This window comes from Leopardus geoffroyi, chromosome A2 (genome assembly GCF_018350155.1).
Source record: "Leopardus geoffroyi isolate Oge1 chromosome A2, O.geoffroyi_Oge1_pat1.0, whole genome shotgun sequence".
Lineage (NCBI taxonomy): Eukaryota > Metazoa > Chordata > Mammalia > Carnivora > Felidae > Leopardus > Leopardus geoffroyi.
This window is the reverse complement of record NC_059331.1, coordinates 145,557,852-145,575,650: the sequence shown is the minus strand read 5'-3', so window position 1 is coordinate 145,575,650 and position 17,799 is coordinate 145,557,852. Positions and strand designations below refer to the sequence as shown.

Here is a 17,799-nt window from a genome sequence, read left to right as displayed (position 1 = left end):
AATACGCCTGCGCCGTCGAACCTGAGGACTACGAGTCCCAGAAGGCCGTGCGGCACCACGGACTCACGCAGGCGCGTTCCATCGCTCGTTCAGTAAACCTGCTGAACCTAGCGCTGTTAGACCCTGAGACCTCAGAAGAAAACACGTAGTTTCTGTTCTCGAGGGTAGGGTCCGAGCCTGAACCGTGCACGTAAGTCTTTAACTATGGCACACAGTTAACGACCAGTACATATTTGTTTAGTAGATAAAAGATTGAACAAGTTAATGGTGACACTGACTAGGGAGGTAGGGTTTCAAGTGAACAGGCAGTTACAAAGCGGTTGGTTAATGCTAAAATATGAGAAGTACATGGAAGCATCCACTGAAGGCGTAACTAACCCACAGAGGGGTGGGGGAAGGGTGCTCAAAGAAGGTCGCCAGAAGGATGCAGGGGATAGAAATAAGGACAAGAGAGTGTTCTAGGTAAGAGGAACAGCATATGCAAAGGCTTAGTGACTAGAGAGCACGAGTGCCCTCAAGAAGAGTTAAAGAATCTGGAAGTTATCCTGAGGACAAATTATCCTGAAGCCACTGGAAGATGGTGTCCTGAGGCAGGTGTTCTAGAGCTAGTGCTGCCCCGGTGCTGTGTGCAGAGGCAAGACTGCAGGAGGATACCACTGTGGTAAGAGATAACGGTGGCCAGAACTCAGGCTGTGATCATGGGAATGTGGAGATGGAGTCAAGAGATATTTGCTTAGAGACAGAATGGGCAAAACTGGTTTTCAGATTGGATGTGTTTGGGGAGTGAGAGACCCAGGTGACCCCTGGCTTTCTGGCCATTGCAACGGGGTGGATGGCAGTAACATTCCTGAGAGAGTAAGCTCTGTGAAATACAGACTGAAAGAGAAAGGTCCAGCTTTCCTCCTCCATTTTAACAAACAGGCATCCTGGTGTTCAGCATGTGGTTTGTGAGTTTAGAGTGCTTGAAACCTCCAGATGGTCTCATCTAGTGGTTATTTGTATGATTGGCTTGGGGTTTGGGCACACCTGGTTTGAATCTTGGCCCCACTATTTAGAGGCATGATTTTGGGGTTTATCAGCAAAATTTTCAAGGCCTTGAGTTCTTCAGATAATAGTATGCCCACCTGATAGGGCTGTTGGGATTAAGTGAGATAGAGCCCTTAAATGTTCAGCACCCAGGGCCATATTGTGGTTGGGGAAGAGCAGCTGGATGTCTGTAGACACACAGGTGGAAGGCAGCTGATGCTGAGGAGGCCAGCAGGCCATCTGGGAAAGTGCTCACATCTGGAGTTAGTGGGGAGGGAGGGCAGAGAATGAGGAAGGGTGGGTGTAGAACCACCCGATTTAGTGCCTGGCACAGAACTGGCCCACAATGGTCACAGATGGCAGGGTTCTTAAGAGAATGGATCCTGCCTTTAGTGGTTATAACAGGTGAAGTGAGGAGCTGGGTACATTTATCATTCAACCAGCGTTTATCCCATGTGACCCTGAAGAGGCTGAGGACGCAAGATTGATAAAGTATGATTTCTCTTCTCAAGGAGCTCCCTGCAGGATGGAGGGGAGGGTGAAAAAAATATCACGGGGAGGAGGTCAAGCATACAATAAAGAGAGGCCCTGGTGGGGCACCTGGGTGGCTCAGCCAGTTAAGTGTCTCACTCAAGTCGTAGTCTAAAGGCACGTGGGGTTAGAGCCCCATGTAAGGCTCTGCACTGGTGGTGCGGAGCCTGCTTAGGATTCTCTCTCTCTCTCTCTCTCTCTCTCCCCCTTTCTCTCTGCCCCTCCTGCATGCTCGTTCACTTGCTCTCTCGAAAGAAAGAAATTTTTAAAAAATAAAGAGGCCCTGGAGGGGCCTTAAGGGGGCAGGATTCAGAGCAAGGAGGAGGAAAGGAAAGAAGAAACTTGAAAAGGAGCAAGGAGGCACATAGGCTACCGAGTAGAGAGGCAAGGAGGGTAGTTCAGAGCTGGGCCACCACTGTGTGCTGAAATGTCCAGGACAGGTCTAGAGGTGAGGGATCAATTGAGTGAAATGCTTCTTTGCCCTGCTCTAGCTACTGAGTTACTCATTTGTCACACCTGTCTGTATTAGACCTTCCAGGGTCAGGGAGCCCAGGCTCTAGGGGAGGAGGGTCTGTAGACACCAGGTCACAGATCAGTGTGATAACACAGGCACAGATGTCCCCCTGGGGTGGTTTGGGAGCTGGGGGGCAGATCCAGGAGGGGCAGAGAGGGGGCCAGGAAGATGAGGAGAGTGGAGAGGCAAGGGTGTTGCCAGGCACTGGCCCAGACTGCCTCATGGGTGCCCAGGAAGCTAGAAGCTGTGAGAGTTTGAAGCGGAGGGTGTGGTGGAGAGAGGGCACACTGACTCAGGACTTCTTGCCTGAACAGGTTGGGGAAGCTGGTGTGTGAATCTGGAGGCCTTAAAGGCCTTGGTAGAAGGGTAGATGTTAGCCTGGAACAGGAGGGAGCTGTGGGCTGGCCTCAAGCCAGAGAGGGGCAGATTCCTATAATGTGAGCCTCTTAGGCTGCAGTGTGCAGGGTGGGCCGGGATGGCTAAGGGGAGGGGCTGGCAGGCCAGTGAGACTAGTTAAGAGGCTAGTGGGCCAGGGAGATTAGTGGGCCAGGAAGGCTAAGTGACAAGGCTGTAGGGCCAGGAAGACTAGTTCAGAGGTTGGTGACCAGAGAGGCCAAGTGAAGTGACTTTTAGGTCAGGGAAGCTAGTAAAAGGCTGATGGGCCAGGGAAACTAGTTAAGCACTGGTGGAACAGGGAGACTAGTTAAGGGGCTGGCGGGCCAGGGAGGGTAAATGAACAGATTGGTTGGCCATGGAGACTAGTGAAGAATCTGGTGGACCTGGGGGGCCAGTTAAGAGGCCAGTGAATCAGGGAAGTTAAGTTTAGAGGCTGGCAGAGCAGAGAGTCTAAGGGAAGAGGCTGTCGAGCCCAGAAGGCTAGTTCAGAGGTGGTAGCCAGGGAGGCCAAGAGAAGAGCCTGGTGGGTAAGTGAAGAGGCTGGTGGGATAGAGAGACTAGTTTAGATGCTGATGGGCCAAAAAGTCTAGTCTAAAAGCTGGTAGGACAGGGGCGCCTGGGTGGCGCAGTCGGTTAAGCGTCCGACTTCAGCCAGGTCACGATCTTGCGGTCCGTGAGTTCGAGCCCCGCGTCAGGCTGATGGCTCAGAGCCTGGAGCCTGTTTCCGATTCTGTGTCTCCCTCTCTCTCCGCCCCTCCCCCATTCATGCTCTGTTTCTCTCTGTCCCAAAAATAAATAAACGTTGAAAAAAAAAAAAAAAAGCTGGTAGGACAGATACTAGTGAAGAGGCCAGTGGGCCATGGAGACTGGTTAAGAGGCTGATGGGTCAGGGAGACTAGTTCAGAGGTTTGCAGGCCAGGGAGGCTAGTGAAGATGCTGGTAGGCCAGGGAGAATAGTGACTATGCTGATGGGCCAAGAAGGCTAGTTACAAATAAGGCACTTGTGAGGAGGCTGGCAGTTAGGGAGACTAAGAGGCTGGTGGGCCAGGGAGGCTAAGGGAGGAGGCTTGTGAACTAGGGAGGCTAAGGGAGGAGGCTGTGGGCCTGGGAGACCAGGTAAGAAGCTGGTGGCCGGGGAGGCTATGAGAAGAGGCTGGTGGGTCAGAGAGGAGGCTAAGGGAAGAGGCAGGGGCCCTCAAGATTTGTCAGTGGCCCGAGGGCCAGGGAGACTAGTTCAGAGGTTTGCAGGTGGGGGAGAACAGATAAGCTGGTGGACCAGGGAGACTAGTTAAGAGGCCAGGGGAGCTAACCGAAGAGGTGGTGGGCCTAGGAGAGGAGTTCAGAGGTTTGTGGGCCAGGAAGGTAAGGAAAGAGATCAGGCTAGGGTGACTAGTTAGGGGCTGGTTTAGGTTGGGGTCCTGAGCAAGGTCCGAACTGCTGGTGGGGCCAGAGCAGGTCCAGATCTGACCCTGGATTAAACGTTCCAGGGTTTGCGTGGGATTCTGCCTGCCTGCTGGGTGAGGAACATTTCTGTTGGAGTCTGTGCTGTTTTAAGGACCTAATTTGTTGAGAGTCTTTGAGGTCAGGCTAAAGGGAAGCCTGCCGGTAGTCATAGGGCAGTCTTCCAGAACACAGTATTCACCTCCCTCTCCCACCCACCAGCTCTCTAGGAGTCTGAGAACCAGTCCTTGGTTCTTTCAAGTATTTCACCAAGATCCCAGGCCTTACCAAATACATGGTGGCCACCCATAGAAAGCACATGCACAAGAACAGCCAAGCCTCTGCGACAGGCCAAACTTTATTTGGAGTTTTCCACTTACGCGACTCCCAGCAGAGCCGCATGCCGTGTGCAAAAGTCTCCCCAGAAAGCTGGGCCTCGCAGTGTGTAAAAAAGGCCCCCCATGGGGCAGAGCTGTGCAACCGTAAAAAAAAAAAAAAAAAGAGAGAGGGAGAAAGAAAGCAGTCCTCCAGGAAGCCTGGCTGGGGCAGATAAAAATCGCTGTGGGCCAGGCCACGTGCCAGCGCTGCTGCTGGTTCTGGGTCTGTTTTCTCCTCCGATTGTGCTTTCTTTTCCAAGTCCTTAACACTCTGGGGTCGTGGCCACCAGAGGGGCCAGACACAGTCCTTAGCAGCAAGGTGGTCTGGCCGGCAGTGCGGTTTGAGGGTGCCCTCTCTCACACACGCAGACACCCCCAAACACATGCTTCCCCACTGGCCTCAGCCCTCCCCCAGCCCACCTTCGTGTCACATTCACGGGAGGAACACTGCCCTGAGACAGACAAAGCCCTCCAACCCCTGGGGGCATGGCAGGGTGGGGAGGCTAGGCCGTTCACTTCACACCCCAGGGCAGGTATTTGTGGTATCTGATTCTGTGCGTGTGCATCTAGGTGTGGTACGTGTGTTTGTGTATGTGTGTGTGTGTGTGTGTGAGTGCATTGGCCGGAGGTGGGGGCTGAGGCTGGGGGAGGCACTTCAGGGATTCAGGGCACGTTGACTTTGAAGGGGCTTCCGGGAACACTTTCGTCGCCCCACTTGACAATGAGGATGTAGTCCCCTTTCTCCTTGACGGTGTAGGTGACATTGTAGACCCGGTTCCCCATGTGCTTCACGTACACCTCCTCACAGGGGGTCTTGGGCCCATGCACGCCCACCATCATCATGTTGGTGCCTGGAGGGGGAGACGGAAGGGGCTGGCTCACACCAGGGGCCCACAGCCCCATGGTGCCCCCCACCTGCCATGTTCTTGTGCACTTGCCCGCTCTAGGAAACCACCCTCTCCTCCCTTGGCATGCCTGCTTTGCTGCAGTCCACGGTGAAGGAGTTCTTCTGGCCCACAAAGGCCTGGGACAGCCCAGGGCCCCGTGTCACCACCTTGCTGGCATCCGAGGAGAATTTGGGGATGGAGCTGTAGCTGGAGCCACGGCTTGAGGAGGATTTGGTCACGGTCTCCACCAGAACTGTGGATGTTTCATGAAGGCTGTGGCCTCCAGACAGCCGGGGACCTGAGGGACAGCGTGGGGTAAACACAAACTGGGTCAGAGGCCTGCCTTCCTGAGGCAGCAGGCCCTCAGCCAGCACCAACAGCCCCGTGGGCCACATCCCTTCCCTGCTGCGGCACCCAGAATTCCTAGTGAGCCCGGCTGTGCGCACAGCTAAGGCTCATCCTGAGACCCTGGGCCTCTGATGGCTCCAGCCCTGGCACGGTCTGGGAACTCAAGTCCCAGGGTTAAGAGTCTTGCTTTAAAAAGGAACATATAGGGGCGCCTGGGTGGCGCAGTCGGTTAAGCGTCCGACTTCAGCCAGGTCGCGATCTCGCGGTCTGTGAGTTCGAGCCCCGCGTCGGGCTCTGGGCTGATGGCTCAGAGCCTGGAGCCTGCTTCCCATTCTGTGTCTCCTTCTCTCTCTGCCCCTCCCCCCTTCATGCTCGGTCTCTCTCTGTCTCAAAAATAAATAAACGTTAAAAAAAAAAAAAAAAAAAAAGGAACATATATCCAACTGATCCTTCACGCTGCTTCCAAAAGGAAAGCTTGCTAAATGTTTACTGAGCTTTGTGTTTTAGGAAACCAGAAACATACGAAGAAAGTTAAGCTAAAGCTTGGGAGCCACTGCAGGGAAAAATTAATCAAGTGACAGACAACAGTAAAGAAGAAGGACTTGATTTTCAAAAATGATTCTCCGTGGTTCCACAGAATGGTGTGCCGTGCCAGGTCAGGCCCACTTTATTCCTGGTAAGTTGTCCGTGGATTTTAGGTCAGACTATGACTGAATATGAATGGCTGCTGGAGTCATCCAAGCTGGGTTGGGCTGCAGGCTGGGCTGGAGGGATGTCCCCCACCCCGGGCACTCACCTGTGACTTTGGCCTTGAAGGGGCTGCCCACGATGTGCTGGGGGCCACCGTACTTGATGGCAATGAGGTAGTTGCCAGGAGCCATGGGAGTGTAAGTGACAACATGGCCCTCAGGACACTCCCGACAGTCCAGCTGCACCTTGGAGGGGCCATCGATGGTGACAGACAAGGCCCCTGAGCCCGCATTCAGGGTGTTGACAATGAACTCTGATGACACACCTAGGGACCAGAGGTAGCAAGGCGGTAGGTTGGGCCCTAGGCTCCGAGAACAGACCTCTGCAAGGACTCAGCCCTCTGGGACAGGGCAGTACAGGACCAGAAGCTGAGTGCCCCAATATCGGACCCTCCTCCCTAGCCCCAGGCACTCACCAGTAGTGCCTCCCTCAAGTCCAGGACCATAAGCTGACACCAAGCCTGGGTCCCCAGCCTGGCTCTGTTCCCCAACGCGGATCTTGAAGGGACTGCCAGGGATGTGGGCACCGTTGAACTTGACATCAATAGAGTGGACGCCGTTCTCGTGGGGGATGAAGCGGATGGTGTGCTTGTCTGTGGGGCGGAGGGTTGGTGAGTGAGCCTTTGTTCTTCCCCTCCCCGTCCCAGAAGGGCCTGGCATGGGTGGGCAAGGCCAGGGTCAGCTCACCGCTGTCCAGCTCAGAGACGTAGCACTCCTCCACCGCACCCGAGGGCGTGTGCACCCTCGCATCAATCACACCCCGAGCACCATTCAGCTGCACCGCAAAGGACGCCGGCTGGTTCACCTTGAGCCCTGTTTCCTGCAGAGGCCACAGCCAGTGCTCAGAATCCTGGGAGGGTCTGGAGCACTGCTGTCTGCAGCCTGACACTGATCCCAACCCCAGCCTGGCCCGGCTCAGGGAGGCTCTCACCAAGGCTCCCTTGGGAGGGGAGGGGGAGGCAGGGGCTGGGCCTATGGCCTTGGCATCTGCTAGGAGGTGGGCCCACTTGGCTGTGTTGGGCACAGTGGAGGATGACATGACGTATCCTGTCCTGACTAAAGAGATAAGATTCAAACACTATAAAGCAGGTCAGTGCCCAGAGGCCCAGAGGAGGAAGGGTGTGGCCTAGACTGCCCTGGGGAGGCTCCCTGGAGGAGGTGAGTCACTGGGGAGGACTTGAAGAAGCACAAGGAGGCCAATTGGGGGTGGGAGTGTGAGAAGATGATCCTGGGGTGAGGCATGGCGCCCCCTGCTATACGGATACTGGGAAAGAGGGAGAGACATCTGCCTGACTGTCTCTTCCAAGGTCACTGCTAAGCCCTGGACACATGGACCTGCCTTCACCTCCTGCCTATCTCTCAGGATGGCAGAGGGGCCCCACCCCATGGCAGATACCTGGAGGCTGGTGACAGTGAGGCGGCGAGCATCATCTGAGAGGGAGGCCACAGGTACCACAAAAGGGCTATCTGGTATGTGTTCATCATTGAACTTGATGGAGACCTCATAGTCACCTGGGGAGAGAAGGCTGGTCAGGACAGGCTCCTTGGGCCAGGGCTCAGGTCTGGAGACAGACTCGCCCTCCCAGGGGTGTGGGGTGGAGGGAGATGGGGTAGAGAAAGAGCAGGGGCCCAGGTGAAGCGGGAGTTCTGCAGCCCATCTCTCTGCTCTGGTCAGTGAGCAGAAACCCAGTCTGGAAGGTCAGGCAGGCCCAGCTCCCACCTCCATCATGGACACCCACCTGGTTCCTGGACAACATAGGAGACCCCACAGGAGCCATCTTTTCGGTCCTCAAATGAAATCTCCGCCTTGCTGGGACCCTCCACGGCAATAGACAGGCCTCCAGCACCAGCTTCTCGGGTCCAAATGCTGAATTCAGCTGGGGACAGGGAAGCAGGGCAGAGGCAGTTCTTTAGCACGATTGCCCATCCTGCCAGCTGCCCTGCCCCCACCCCCTCTCCTGGACACCTGCCCCTCACCTGGCACACCGGCCACACCTCGCTCCAGTCCTGTGCCTCCAGCCCGCACTTTGTGGGCACCACCTTCACCCAGCGGCCCCACAGTGAACTGAAAGGGACTGCCAGGTACGTGCTGGCCGCGGTACTTGACGGTGACGGTATGGGGCCCCATTTCCTGGGGCACAAAACGCACACTGTACGCGCTGTCTTCTCCCTCGACAATCTCTGCGGCTTCCATCTTGCCCGATGGGCTGGTCACCTGTGCAGTCATGTCCTGGGAACTGGCCTCCCCTGCAGGAGGTGGGATGGTTAGGCTGACGCTGGGGCTGCCCCCAGCCTTGGACCTTCCCTCCCTCCCTCAGTAAGACCCCTCCCCTTCCCAGAACACCCTGGCCAGTTGCCCGTGCCCTCCCCACCCTGTCCCAGGGGACAGAAGGCCCAGCCTCCCTGTGAGGACCCTGGCCCAGCACGGCCCTGCTTACCCTCTTGCTGCCGGGTGATGCTGCCAAAGGAGCCCAGGCGCTCCCGGCCCAAGAAGTCCCCGAAGACCGCGGGGAAGGGGTCTCCACCAACCTGGGTGGACTCCTCTACCCGCACCTCGCGCTTGGTCTCTCCGCCGCGCGTCTTGCTGATCTCCGTGCGTTCTGTGCGGGTGTAGGTGTGGCTGCTGCGTGTGAAGGTGCGCGTCAGGCGCTCCTGGGCAGACACCATCTGGAACCAGTTCCCTGTGGGGCATGGAGCAGTGGAGGTGAGTGTGCCGGAAGGACGGGGCCCCATGGGGTAGGCTCTGGGCCCGCTGCCCTCCCCCGGGCCCTGCCAGGCTCTTCCTGGCTCCTACCTGGGATCTTGAGATTGAGGTCACAGGTGCTACCAATGGTGGCAATGGAAGGTGCCTGTCTCCGCCGCGTGATGCTTTCCTTCATGCGACCCTCACCGGTAACCTTCACAGTGAACGGGCTTCCTGGAGGGGGAGAGGCGGGGGGAGCGGATGGCTCAGACACCGGCCTCCTGGCCTCTCCCTGCCCAGCTGTGGCCCAAAGCTTACCAGGCACGTGCTTGTCAGCAAATTTGATGTTGATGATGTAGGTGCCAGGCTCAGTGGGGCAGTAGGTGACTTTGCATGTGCCATCTTCCATGTCCTCACAGTTGATGTCCACCTTGCTAGGGCCTTCAATACTCAACCCCAGGCCCCCGTAACCTGGCAGGAAGCAAAGGACACGTGTCCCTCAGGCCCTGCCACCCTGCTCTTCCCGCCCCCCCACTACAGGCTCTGTCTGGACCAGGCACCCAGCATGTATAACCACCAATGAAAGCTGGCTCTGTGGGAGGAGGGGTAAGCGAGACACTGAACCAGACAGTCCGGGATGGGCAGTATGGAAAATTCCCCCAGGTGGGCCTCTTGGGTTCCAGTGAGTGAGGGACAGTCAGAAACTTAAGAGAGTTGAACTTTCTCTTAACATTTAAGAGGAATGACCTGGAACATGTACTTTCCCTCAAATGGACCCCAGAACGGGAAGTCCAGGGAGGAGGCGATGACTAAGGGCTGCTGGGCAGGAAAGTTCAAGTCCTTGTTGGAAGCACCAGCCAAAACAAGGGGTTTCTGGGGCGAGAAGCACCTGCGTTGCGAGTGTCCACGATGAACTCCGCCACCTGGAAGGTGTGTCCCTCGGACAGGCCCTTGCCCCAGACCCGCACCTTGCTGGCATCTCCGATCTCAGATGGCCCCACCAGGATCTTGAAGGGGCTGTTGGTGACATGCTTGCCACTTTTGCGCACGCTTACCACGTGCTCCCCAACCTCCTTCGGGGTGAAGGAGATGCCTGTGGAAAGGGGGGTGGTCAGGCATGGTGCCCAAGGCCTGGCAGAGCACCCCTTCCCAGCTCCTTTCAGGTCTTCCGAACTTCCTGAGGCCCCTCCCCACGGCCCCACACTCACCAATGTGCCTGTTGGGCAGGCGCTTCAATAGGCAGGGCTCCTCGTTGCCTGAGGGGGCGCGGATGCTGGCAGTCAGCAGGCTCAGGTCACTCTCCGTGATCTTCAGTGACACATCCGTGGAGGTGCCCACATTGAGCTGTGATGTCCTCATCGAGTCATCGCCTGGTGGGGGAGTTTGACATGTCAGGCGGTTAGGACTCCAGGTAGCGTGTTCTCATGGGGCTCAGGAGACTTCCTGGCAGACCCCGCTGGACTCCACAGACCTGCCCACCCAAGGGGCAGAGAGGCCGAAGGCCCAAGAGAGCCTGGTCTTCATTCACGTGTTAGCTGCCAAAGCTTCCAGACGGGCCCCCTACCCCAGCTGCCTTGTGGATGCCTCCGGCCCAAATGGGATAAATCCCTAATCTGTGTATTTTAATCGCAAGTCACACAGTTTCATGGAACCAAAACACTAGACCAGTCGGCACGGATCCCTTACTTGCTATGTGGCTCTGATCAAGTTGCTTAGCCTCTCTGGGCCTACCAATCTATCAAGGAGGTTTATCAGTATCCTAACTTCATTAAGAGTTACTCCAAACGCTGAGATGATGTATTTCAAAGCCTGAGGGGTGGATATTTCTCACCTGCTACAGGGAATGGAATGTTCCTGATACTTGTACAAAAATGCCCTCTTCCACCCAGAGGGGCCCCTACGCTAACAACCCTTGATTACTTGAACACGCTGGTCTTGCACATCCATCGTGTGCTGGGGGCGTATACTGGAGGCCTGTGTGCCTACTTCCACCTCACCTGTGATCTTGGCCGTGAAGGGGCTTCCTGGGATGTGCTTGTCATCAAAGCGCACGATGATGCTGTAGTCTCCAGGCGCTGTGGGTAAGTAGGATACGGTGCAGGTGCCATCCTTGTTGTCCTTGCAGGTGATCTCTGCCTTGGATGGGCCCTCCACAGCCAGGGACAGGCCCCCTGTAGGGGGGAGGTGGGGCTGAGGTCAGAGATCCTGCCCTCATCCCTGCATCTGGCCTCCTACTCCAGCCCTCTGCCTACAGCTCCCCTCACCTTCCCCAGCATCCTTGGTGACAATGGTGAAGGTGGCCGGCTTGTTGACCATGCCATGGCTCAGGCCTGGCCCATAAGCACTCACATGGCGGCTATTGATGGCATCCACATAAAACTGCAGGGGGCTTCCTGAAGGAAACAGAGAAAAGGGACTGGGTCAGTAGTGAAGACGGGAGCTGCTTGAGCCCAGCACGGTCCCAAGTGCCTTCCGGTGGCTTTCCTGTCTGCTGTGGGGGTCTGTCTGATGGAAGCCTGCCTCCCACCAAGACACCAGCCTCCCCAGGGCCTGGGGGTGTGTGCTGTGTCTGCACACAGCAGGTGCACAGTGAGTATTTGTCAAAAGAAGGCAGGCAAGAATGAAGTCACTGTGGGTTCCTCTCAGCCTGGCCCCAACTTACCAGGGATGTGGTTGCCGTCATACTTGATCCCCATCTGGTGCAGGCCTTTCTCGGTGGGTGCATACCTCACCGTGATGGTTCCATCCTTATTGTCGGTGATGTTGGGCCGGGCTGTTTTCCCAGAGGGCATCCGTACCTCCCCTGCCAGGGAACACAGTTATGGAGGGGACCCTGTTTATGCTACCACAGCCCACCCTTTCCCTGCTGTCCCAGGCACCATGAGGTAGCCTGGAGCAGTGAGATGAAGCCCGAACTGGGACACAGAAGGCTCAAGTCTGAATTGCAGCCCTGCCCAACTTGCTGTGTAACCCTGGGTAGCTCACTTCCCCCCTCTGGCCTGGAAGAAGTCCCCACTCTGAGCTCTCCTGCCTTGGGGCCCCCGGACAGTACCTGTGAGTTCCCCTTTCTGCACGGTGAAGGGGATGACCAGGTTGAAGGGCCTAAGCATGGACTCCATTGGCTCTACAGGCACCACTGGCTCCTCTGTGGCCTGGGGCAGGGGAGAGGAACAGTCATTGGCTGGGGGAGGCCTGGGGAGCTTGGCCTGAGTCACAATTGAAGTCAGAGATAGGAAAGAACAAGATGGTTAATGGTGAAACCAGAGTGGCAGGAGAGGTGTGTCAGCTGCAAGAGAAGAGGTGCCGTGCTCAGCTCAGGGATGTGTCTGCCCAGCCTGACTCCCGCCTGCTCCCCAAGATGGCCCCCAGACCATGCCCCAACCCTGGCCACTGAGGATCAGAAGGAAGAAATGAAGGAGCAGGAGGAGGGTGACGTGTGGGAGGCGGCAGTACCCAGTGTGTGGGGTAGGGGCCGGGCCGGTGCGGCTGCAGCACATCGGGAGGCTCCTCCACGTGGGGCATGGGGTCACACGCCTGGGAGACAAGGCACGGGAGAGCATGGCTTGTTACCCGGTAGGCCAGTTCACGCCAGCTCGAGTGAGTGAGAGCGGACTCAGAGAATGGCCCAGAGATCTGAAATCTCAGGCTGCCCATGAGGCAGTATGAATAATTTGAGTGCTTTACCCTCTAGAGGGCTTCATCATCCTGCAGGGCCACCTTGGGGGTATGTATAGGGACAGTGGGCCTGAGGATCAGAGAAGAACATGGCAAGTTCCTCCAGAGAGAGTCGACCAACCACTGGAGGGGCCAGAAAACGGGCTGTGCTCAACTCCCAAGTTGGGAGGCTGTGGGAAATCAATGGCTTGACTCTGGAACACTCTGGGCCCAGAATCTATCAGGTGTGCGGACAGGTTCGTGATTCCTTGCTGCTGCTAAGAGGGCCCATCTCCCCAGCCAGTGTCCAGGGCCTTGGAACTTACCAGCACGTGGAAGGGGCTGTTGGGGATGTGCTCGCCTCCAAAGCGGATGGTGATGACGTACTTGCCCGGCTCGGGCGCTGTATAGTAGATGTCAAAGGTACCATCGTGGTTCTCAACCACATCCACGTCGAGCTCCGCCCCATCCGGAGTGGATACCGTGCACGTCACCTTCCCCTTGCCTGCCGCCTTGGCGTCCACCGTGATCACTGTCTCCTCCCCGATCTGGATGCGGGGTCCCAAGCAGGCACCTGCCACCCAGAAGAGCCAAGCCAGGTTGAAGGTCTGTGGGGGCTGTGCTCAGTCCCTCTCCATTCCCAGCTGCCCCTGCCACCTCAGCCCACAGTGAGAAGAGAAGAAAAAGGGCACTCACCCAGGCCATGGCCTCCAATGGACACTGGAAACAGAGAAGAGTGTGAGGCCACGTAGCTGGTGAGAGGGGGTGGGGGGGTGGGGGCAGGGGAGGTGGGAGAGGTGGGCTCTCTGACCAGCAGTCCCCTGGGGACTGGGCTAGGGACCTGGAAGAGCAATGAGGGGTGCTCAATGGTGAGCAGGGGCAGAGGATATGGGGTGGGTGCCTACCTGTGACAAGACACTTGCTGGCATCCCCGGTGGGCAGGGCGTGGATGCGGAAGGGCGAGTAGGGGATCTCGTCGCCGCCATACTTGATGGTGATGGTGTACCGGCCACTCATGTCTGGCAGGTAGGACACGGTGTACGTGCCATCCCCGTTGTCTCGGATGTTGGCTTTCTTGGGCTTTCCCTCCGGGTCCTGGGGGAGAAGCAGAGGTCAGGGCCTGCCTGTACCCAAACCCTGACCGGGGAAGTGTGCTACACATGGACTCACCAGGATCTGGACGGTGAGCAAACCCTCACCGGCATCCCGGGCATCGATGGTGAACTCCACGGGCAGGCTGGCAGGGATGCCAGAGGCGTTGAGGCCGGGGCCGCTGGCCCGCACCTTGCTGGCATCATGGGCAGGAAGCACCTTGATCTTGAAAGGGCTTGAGGGACAGAAAGGATGGGCAGTTGGCCGGGGGTCTGGGGGGAGGACTTTGGGGCGGGGAGGAGGGGGCAGACCACATCCTGAGTTTTGTGGGAGGATTACTCGAGGGTACCCGTGACAGACCCTAAGAATTCCTGCATTCCCAGTGAAGATGCTGTGGTCGGTTTAAAGAAGAGGGTGCAGGAGGCCGCCTTCTCCCAAGGCACTCATTTTGTAGCTACGTGGTGGGAAAGCCCGGCCCAAGGAGAGCCCCTGGGGCTGTGCTGCCTGTGTGGTGACAGGCAGGGAGCCCCAAGGAAGAGCAGCAGGGGTGGCTGAGCCGGAGACCGGATGAGGCCAAAACGGTGGGGGGAGGGCACCCCCAGGGCCCTGCCAGTGGCCGGCAGGTGTGGCCCCAGTGGGAGCGCCCCAGCACTCAGCCACAGCATGGGAGCCCAAGAGTGCTTCTCACCTGCGTGGTACCTCCTGGTCGGCATACTTGACGGCTACCGTGTAGGGCCCATCGGTGGCTGGGGTGTAGTGGACGGTGTGGGTGCCATCTCCCTTGTCACGCACCTCTACAGGCTCGGCTACACCTGAGCAAGGGGGGAGGGTCAGCAAAGCCTCCTGGTGCCCCGCCCCGCCTCCTTCCACCCTGCCCCAGACATTCGGTACCTGTGGGGCCCAGCACGGCCACTTGCAGTGGGGCCCGGCCGGCTTGGCTGCAGTCCACCGTGAAGGTCTGGGGTACCCGGGCCCTGACACCGGCCCCCAGCCCCGGCCCTGAGCACTTCACCTTCCCAGGGTCCACCACATCCTTCACCGGCACCCGGAACGGGCTCCCTGCAAGGAGAAGGACATCAGCCCCTACCCACCTGCCCAGAAAGGTCTCTGACGCCAAGGAGGCAGGGGAGAGGTCTTCCCTGCCTTCCCTGCCTCCGAAATACCCTCAGAGAGGCCAGACCAACATGTACAAATGCTCAGGAACTTGCTCATAAACGGAGACAAATAAACTTGGCTGCAGACTAAGGTGGGGCAAACCTTATTATGTGCTGGGCCACAGGCCTGGAAGAAGACCTTCTTAAATTAATAAAATGCTAAAAATGGATTATTTTAAAAATAAAATGCACTTTTGACCATGAAGTTAGAAAAGTTAAGGTGGAAAAAAAAATGTCCAATTTCAGCATGCCTAAGCTCTGCAATAACAGAAGACGACCTGCCCAAGCAGCTCAGCCCTGTTCTTTGCGGACAGCGCGAGAAGGCATGAGAGAGAGGCTCTCCTCTGCTGGCGAGAGTGGCCTGGACTGTGCCTGAGTGACTGAACCCATGAGGTCTGGCGCTCCAGGCAAAGTGCCGAGACGCCAGCCCTGGGCCTGTGGGAATGAACTGAAGGGTTGTCCCATCAGCAACAATCACTGCCCTGCCTCTTGGCCACAGCCTCAGCAGCCACGCGTTGTCACTGATGCCTTCCCTGCACAACCCTCCCCCGCCACCCACTCTCTCTGCACACCTGGGATGGGCCGCCCCCCAAAGGTGATGTTGACGTCGTAGTCTCCAGCGGTGAAAGGGATGTACTCCACGGTACAGCTACCATCTTTGTTGTCCTTGCAGGACATCTTGGCTTCTGAGGGGCCCTCGATGGCTAGGCCAAGGCCTCCGGTGCCAGCTCCCCTGCAAGGCAACACCCTTCTCAGCTCTGCTAGGAACGGTGAGTAGGGAGAGGGAAGAGCCGCTGAAGGGGGTGGGTGGAGGACAGAGGGCAGGCTGCTAGGTGCCCAGCTGAGGAGGGACAAAGGGGCTGATCTTGAAACACCAGGGGAGGTAGGCTCCTGGGTCACCCTGGAGAAGGGGTGGGATGAGGCGCACACCAGAAGAACAAGGGAGAAGGGTGAGTAGCTGGGATCAGGGTGGCTACAGCATCGGTGTCCAGATTAGGAAAGGGGGAGGATACCTGGTCTCCACAGTGAAGTGGTTGGCCTTGTTGACCAAGCCGCTCTCCAGGCCAGGCCCAAAGGCCCTCACGCGGGTGGGGTCACAGCCCTCGGTCACGCCCACTCGGAAGGGGCTCTTGGGCACAGCTACGTCATCATACAGGACCTCCACCAGATGCACGCCTGGAAGCCAGCCACACAGGGCGATCAGGGCGTGCGCAGCCCCTAGCACCCCATCCGCACTGAGAGTCATCGGTTCCCCACCGTCCCCGCTCGGCCCAGGTCCTCACCCTCTTCATAGGCTGTGTACTGCACTCGGTAGGTGCCGTCCCCGTTGTCTGTCACATAGGTGTCCGTCTTAGCACCCGAGGGGTTGAGCACACGAGCTGTCACGTGGTTCCCACCTGTGGCTGTTAGGGATCTTGCATCCACAGTGAACTCAGTGGTCACCTCACGCAGGACACCTGGGTCCCAGGAAAGGAGTACTCCGTGTGAGTCAAGGGCAGCCTCACATAGTCGCTCATGCCTCCACCCTCCCCGGCTTTCAGTCTCTTGCTCTTATCCGCTACTTCCCAGCCTGAGCCCAGCCACCCTCTGGCCCCCCCCCACCCCCCCCCCCCCCGCCCCCCGTGTGCTCCAGGCCCCTGCTTTGCTCCCATCACCACCATGTGATATTCTGTTCATGTCAGGCACCCCACCAGGCTGTGGGCCCTTCAAGGGTGGGTCTGGGTCTTCTGTCTCCCTTGACCTTCCACTCTCATGCCTCGCCAGGGGCTGGCCTCCAACAGGTGGCCACTCACACTCACTGAACTGGGCTGAACTATCTCCTGACCTTCTACCCAAAGCTTTCCCACTTTATTCTCTACACTGGAGTCCTTAGCTTTCTCAGATCAGGCACCTGATCTGAAAGCTGGGATCTCCCCGGAAAGACGCACATAGGCAGACACAGTTTTGCCACGTGAGCAGAGGCAAAGCTCCATGCCCAGCCTCTGGCCCTTGGCTCCTTCTCTGGGGTACCTGAGTCCTAAGGACCCTCCTTTTACCTCTGCCTTGGCCCTCCCTGAGCCCTCAGCCCTGCTCCCTCCCTCCTGCTGATGTCCAGGGCTCCCTGACCAGCTCCGCTTTTCTCACTCACCGTGAGGCTCCACCCCGGGCCCTGAGACCTTGACTCCACTGGTGTCGACAGCAGGCTGCACGTGGACGCGGGTAGGGAATTTGGGGACAGGGTGCCCGCCATACTTGATGGTAATTGTGTAGGTGCCAGGAAAGGCGGGGCTGTAGGTGATGTGGTAGGTGCCGTCGGCATTGTTGTGGATCAGCACCTCGGCCTTGACACCGGCGTCTGACAGGATCTCGATGGTCAGCTCAGCCTCGCCAGCCTCCGAGCAGTCCACTGTGAAGGTGGCCGCCTCGCCAGCCTTGCCACGCTCCAGGCCCGGCCCACTGGCCCGCACCTTGCTCGGGTCGAACACGGGCCGGATGGTGGCCTTGAAGGGTGAGCCAGGGATGTGGGCTTCGGCAAACAAGATGTTGATGGTGTACTCGCCGGGCTCCGTGGGCAGGTAGCTGACAGCACATGAGCCATCACCGTTGTCCTGGCACTCAATCTTGGCCTCACAGGGGCCCTCCACAGTCAGCCCCAGGCCGCCCGTGCCAGCCCCCTTGGTGTCAATGGAGAACGGTGCCGGGGTGCCTACCAGGCCACCCTTGAGACCAGGCCCATAAGCACAAACCTAGGGAGAGGAGCAGGTATATAGTCTCCTTACATCCAGCCTCTCCCGTGCCTGGTCTTCATGGCTCCCCACCCAGCTAAGCACCTTTAACTGTAGCAGCTATGACAGGCTGAGTCCTTACAACAATTCTAGATGAGGGAACGGAGGCTGACAGATTAAATAGTTTGTCTCGGTTAGTGAAGCTGGAGCCCAAGCCCGGTGTGATCAAAGGCCACACTCTTC

At 57.7% G+C, this 17,799-nt stretch overlaps 1 protein-coding gene and 3 long non-coding RNA genes across 14 annotated transcripts in view; 3 read left to right on the top strand and 1 right to left on the bottom strand.

The window, feature by feature from the left end:
• Positions 1-43: 43 nt before the first annotated feature.
• Positions 44-7,691, top strand: LOC123606837. Of its 3 annotated transcripts, XR_006716517.1 has the most exons (4): positions 54-190; positions 6,027-6,879; positions 7,358-7,426; positions 7,576-7,691. It is a non-coding gene; the product is annotated as an uncharacterized LOC123606837 (long non-coding RNA). The 3 variants fall into 3 exon arrangements; XR_006716518.1 differs by having other exon boundaries at positions 44-190; positions 6,027-6,195; positions 7,358-7,670; XR_006716516.1 differs by having other exon boundaries at positions 55-190; positions 7,358-7,670.
• The window catches only part of FLNC (filamin C), a 27,632-nt gene continuing 14,079 nt past the window's right edge, over positions 4,247-17,799 (bottom strand). For 2 of the 9 annotated variants that reach the window (XM_045495565.1, XM_045495567.1), the window contains 28 exons: positions 16,980-17,577; positions 16,135-16,308; positions 15,865-16,027; positions 15,424-15,584; positions 14,589-14,756; positions 14,386-14,509; positions 13,776-13,932; positions 13,511-13,700; positions 13,302-13,325; positions 12,932-13,179; positions 12,405-12,485; positions 12,004-12,103; positions 11,614-11,754; positions 11,216-11,344; positions 10,949-11,122; positions 10,160-10,321; positions 9,841-10,044; positions 9,270-9,422; positions 9,063-9,185; positions 8,707-8,949; positions 8,246-8,515; positions 8,008-8,145; positions 7,665-7,780; positions 6,956-7,088; positions 6,685-6,861; positions 6,316-6,534; positions 5,260-5,469; positions 4,247-5,135 (listed from right to left, as the gene is read on the bottom strand). In XM_045495565.1, coding sequence (XP_045351521.1) covers positions 4,948-5,135; positions 5,260-5,469; positions 6,316-6,534; positions 6,685-6,861; positions 6,956-7,088; positions 7,665-7,780; positions 8,008-8,145; positions 8,246-8,515; positions 8,707-8,949; positions 9,063-9,185; positions 9,270-9,422; positions 9,841-10,044; positions 10,160-10,321; positions 10,949-11,122; positions 11,216-11,344; positions 11,614-11,754; positions 12,004-12,103; positions 12,405-12,485; positions 12,932-13,179; positions 13,302-13,325; positions 13,511-13,700; positions 13,776-13,932; positions 14,386-14,509; positions 14,589-14,756; positions 15,424-15,584; positions 15,865-16,027; positions 16,135-16,308; positions 16,980-17,577 — 4,968 coding nt within the window. In that variant the 3' untranslated portion in view covers positions 4,247-4,947. Of the gene's footprint in view, positions 5,136-5,259; positions 5,470-6,315; positions 6,535-6,684; positions 6,862-6,955; positions 7,089-7,664; positions 7,781-8,007; positions 8,146-8,245; positions 8,516-8,706; positions 8,950-9,062; positions 9,423-9,840; positions 10,045-10,159; positions 10,322-10,948; positions 11,123-11,215; positions 11,345-11,613; positions 11,755-12,003; positions 12,104-12,404; positions 12,486-12,931; positions 13,180-13,301; positions 13,326-13,510; positions 13,701-13,775; positions 13,933-14,385; positions 14,510-14,588; positions 14,757-15,423; positions 15,585-15,864; positions 16,028-16,134; positions 16,309-16,979; positions 17,578-17,799 lie in introns of all 9 variants that reach the window. The other 7 variants (XM_045495561.1, XM_045495562.1, XM_045495568.1 and 4 more) reach the window with 5 other exon arrangements.
• On the top strand, positions 13,676-15,056 carry LOC123606839. The gene is made up of 2 exons (XR_006716519.1): positions 13,676-13,788; positions 14,718-15,056. It is a non-coding gene; the product is annotated as an uncharacterized LOC123606839 (long non-coding RNA).
• The window catches only part of LOC123606840, a 7,780-nt gene continuing 5,499 nt past the window's right edge, over positions 15,519-17,799 (top strand). The window contains exon 1 of the long non-coding RNA XR_006716520.1: positions 15,519-15,621. This is a non-coding gene — a long non-coding RNA (uncharacterized LOC123606840). The remainder of the gene's footprint in view (positions 15,622-17,799) is intronic.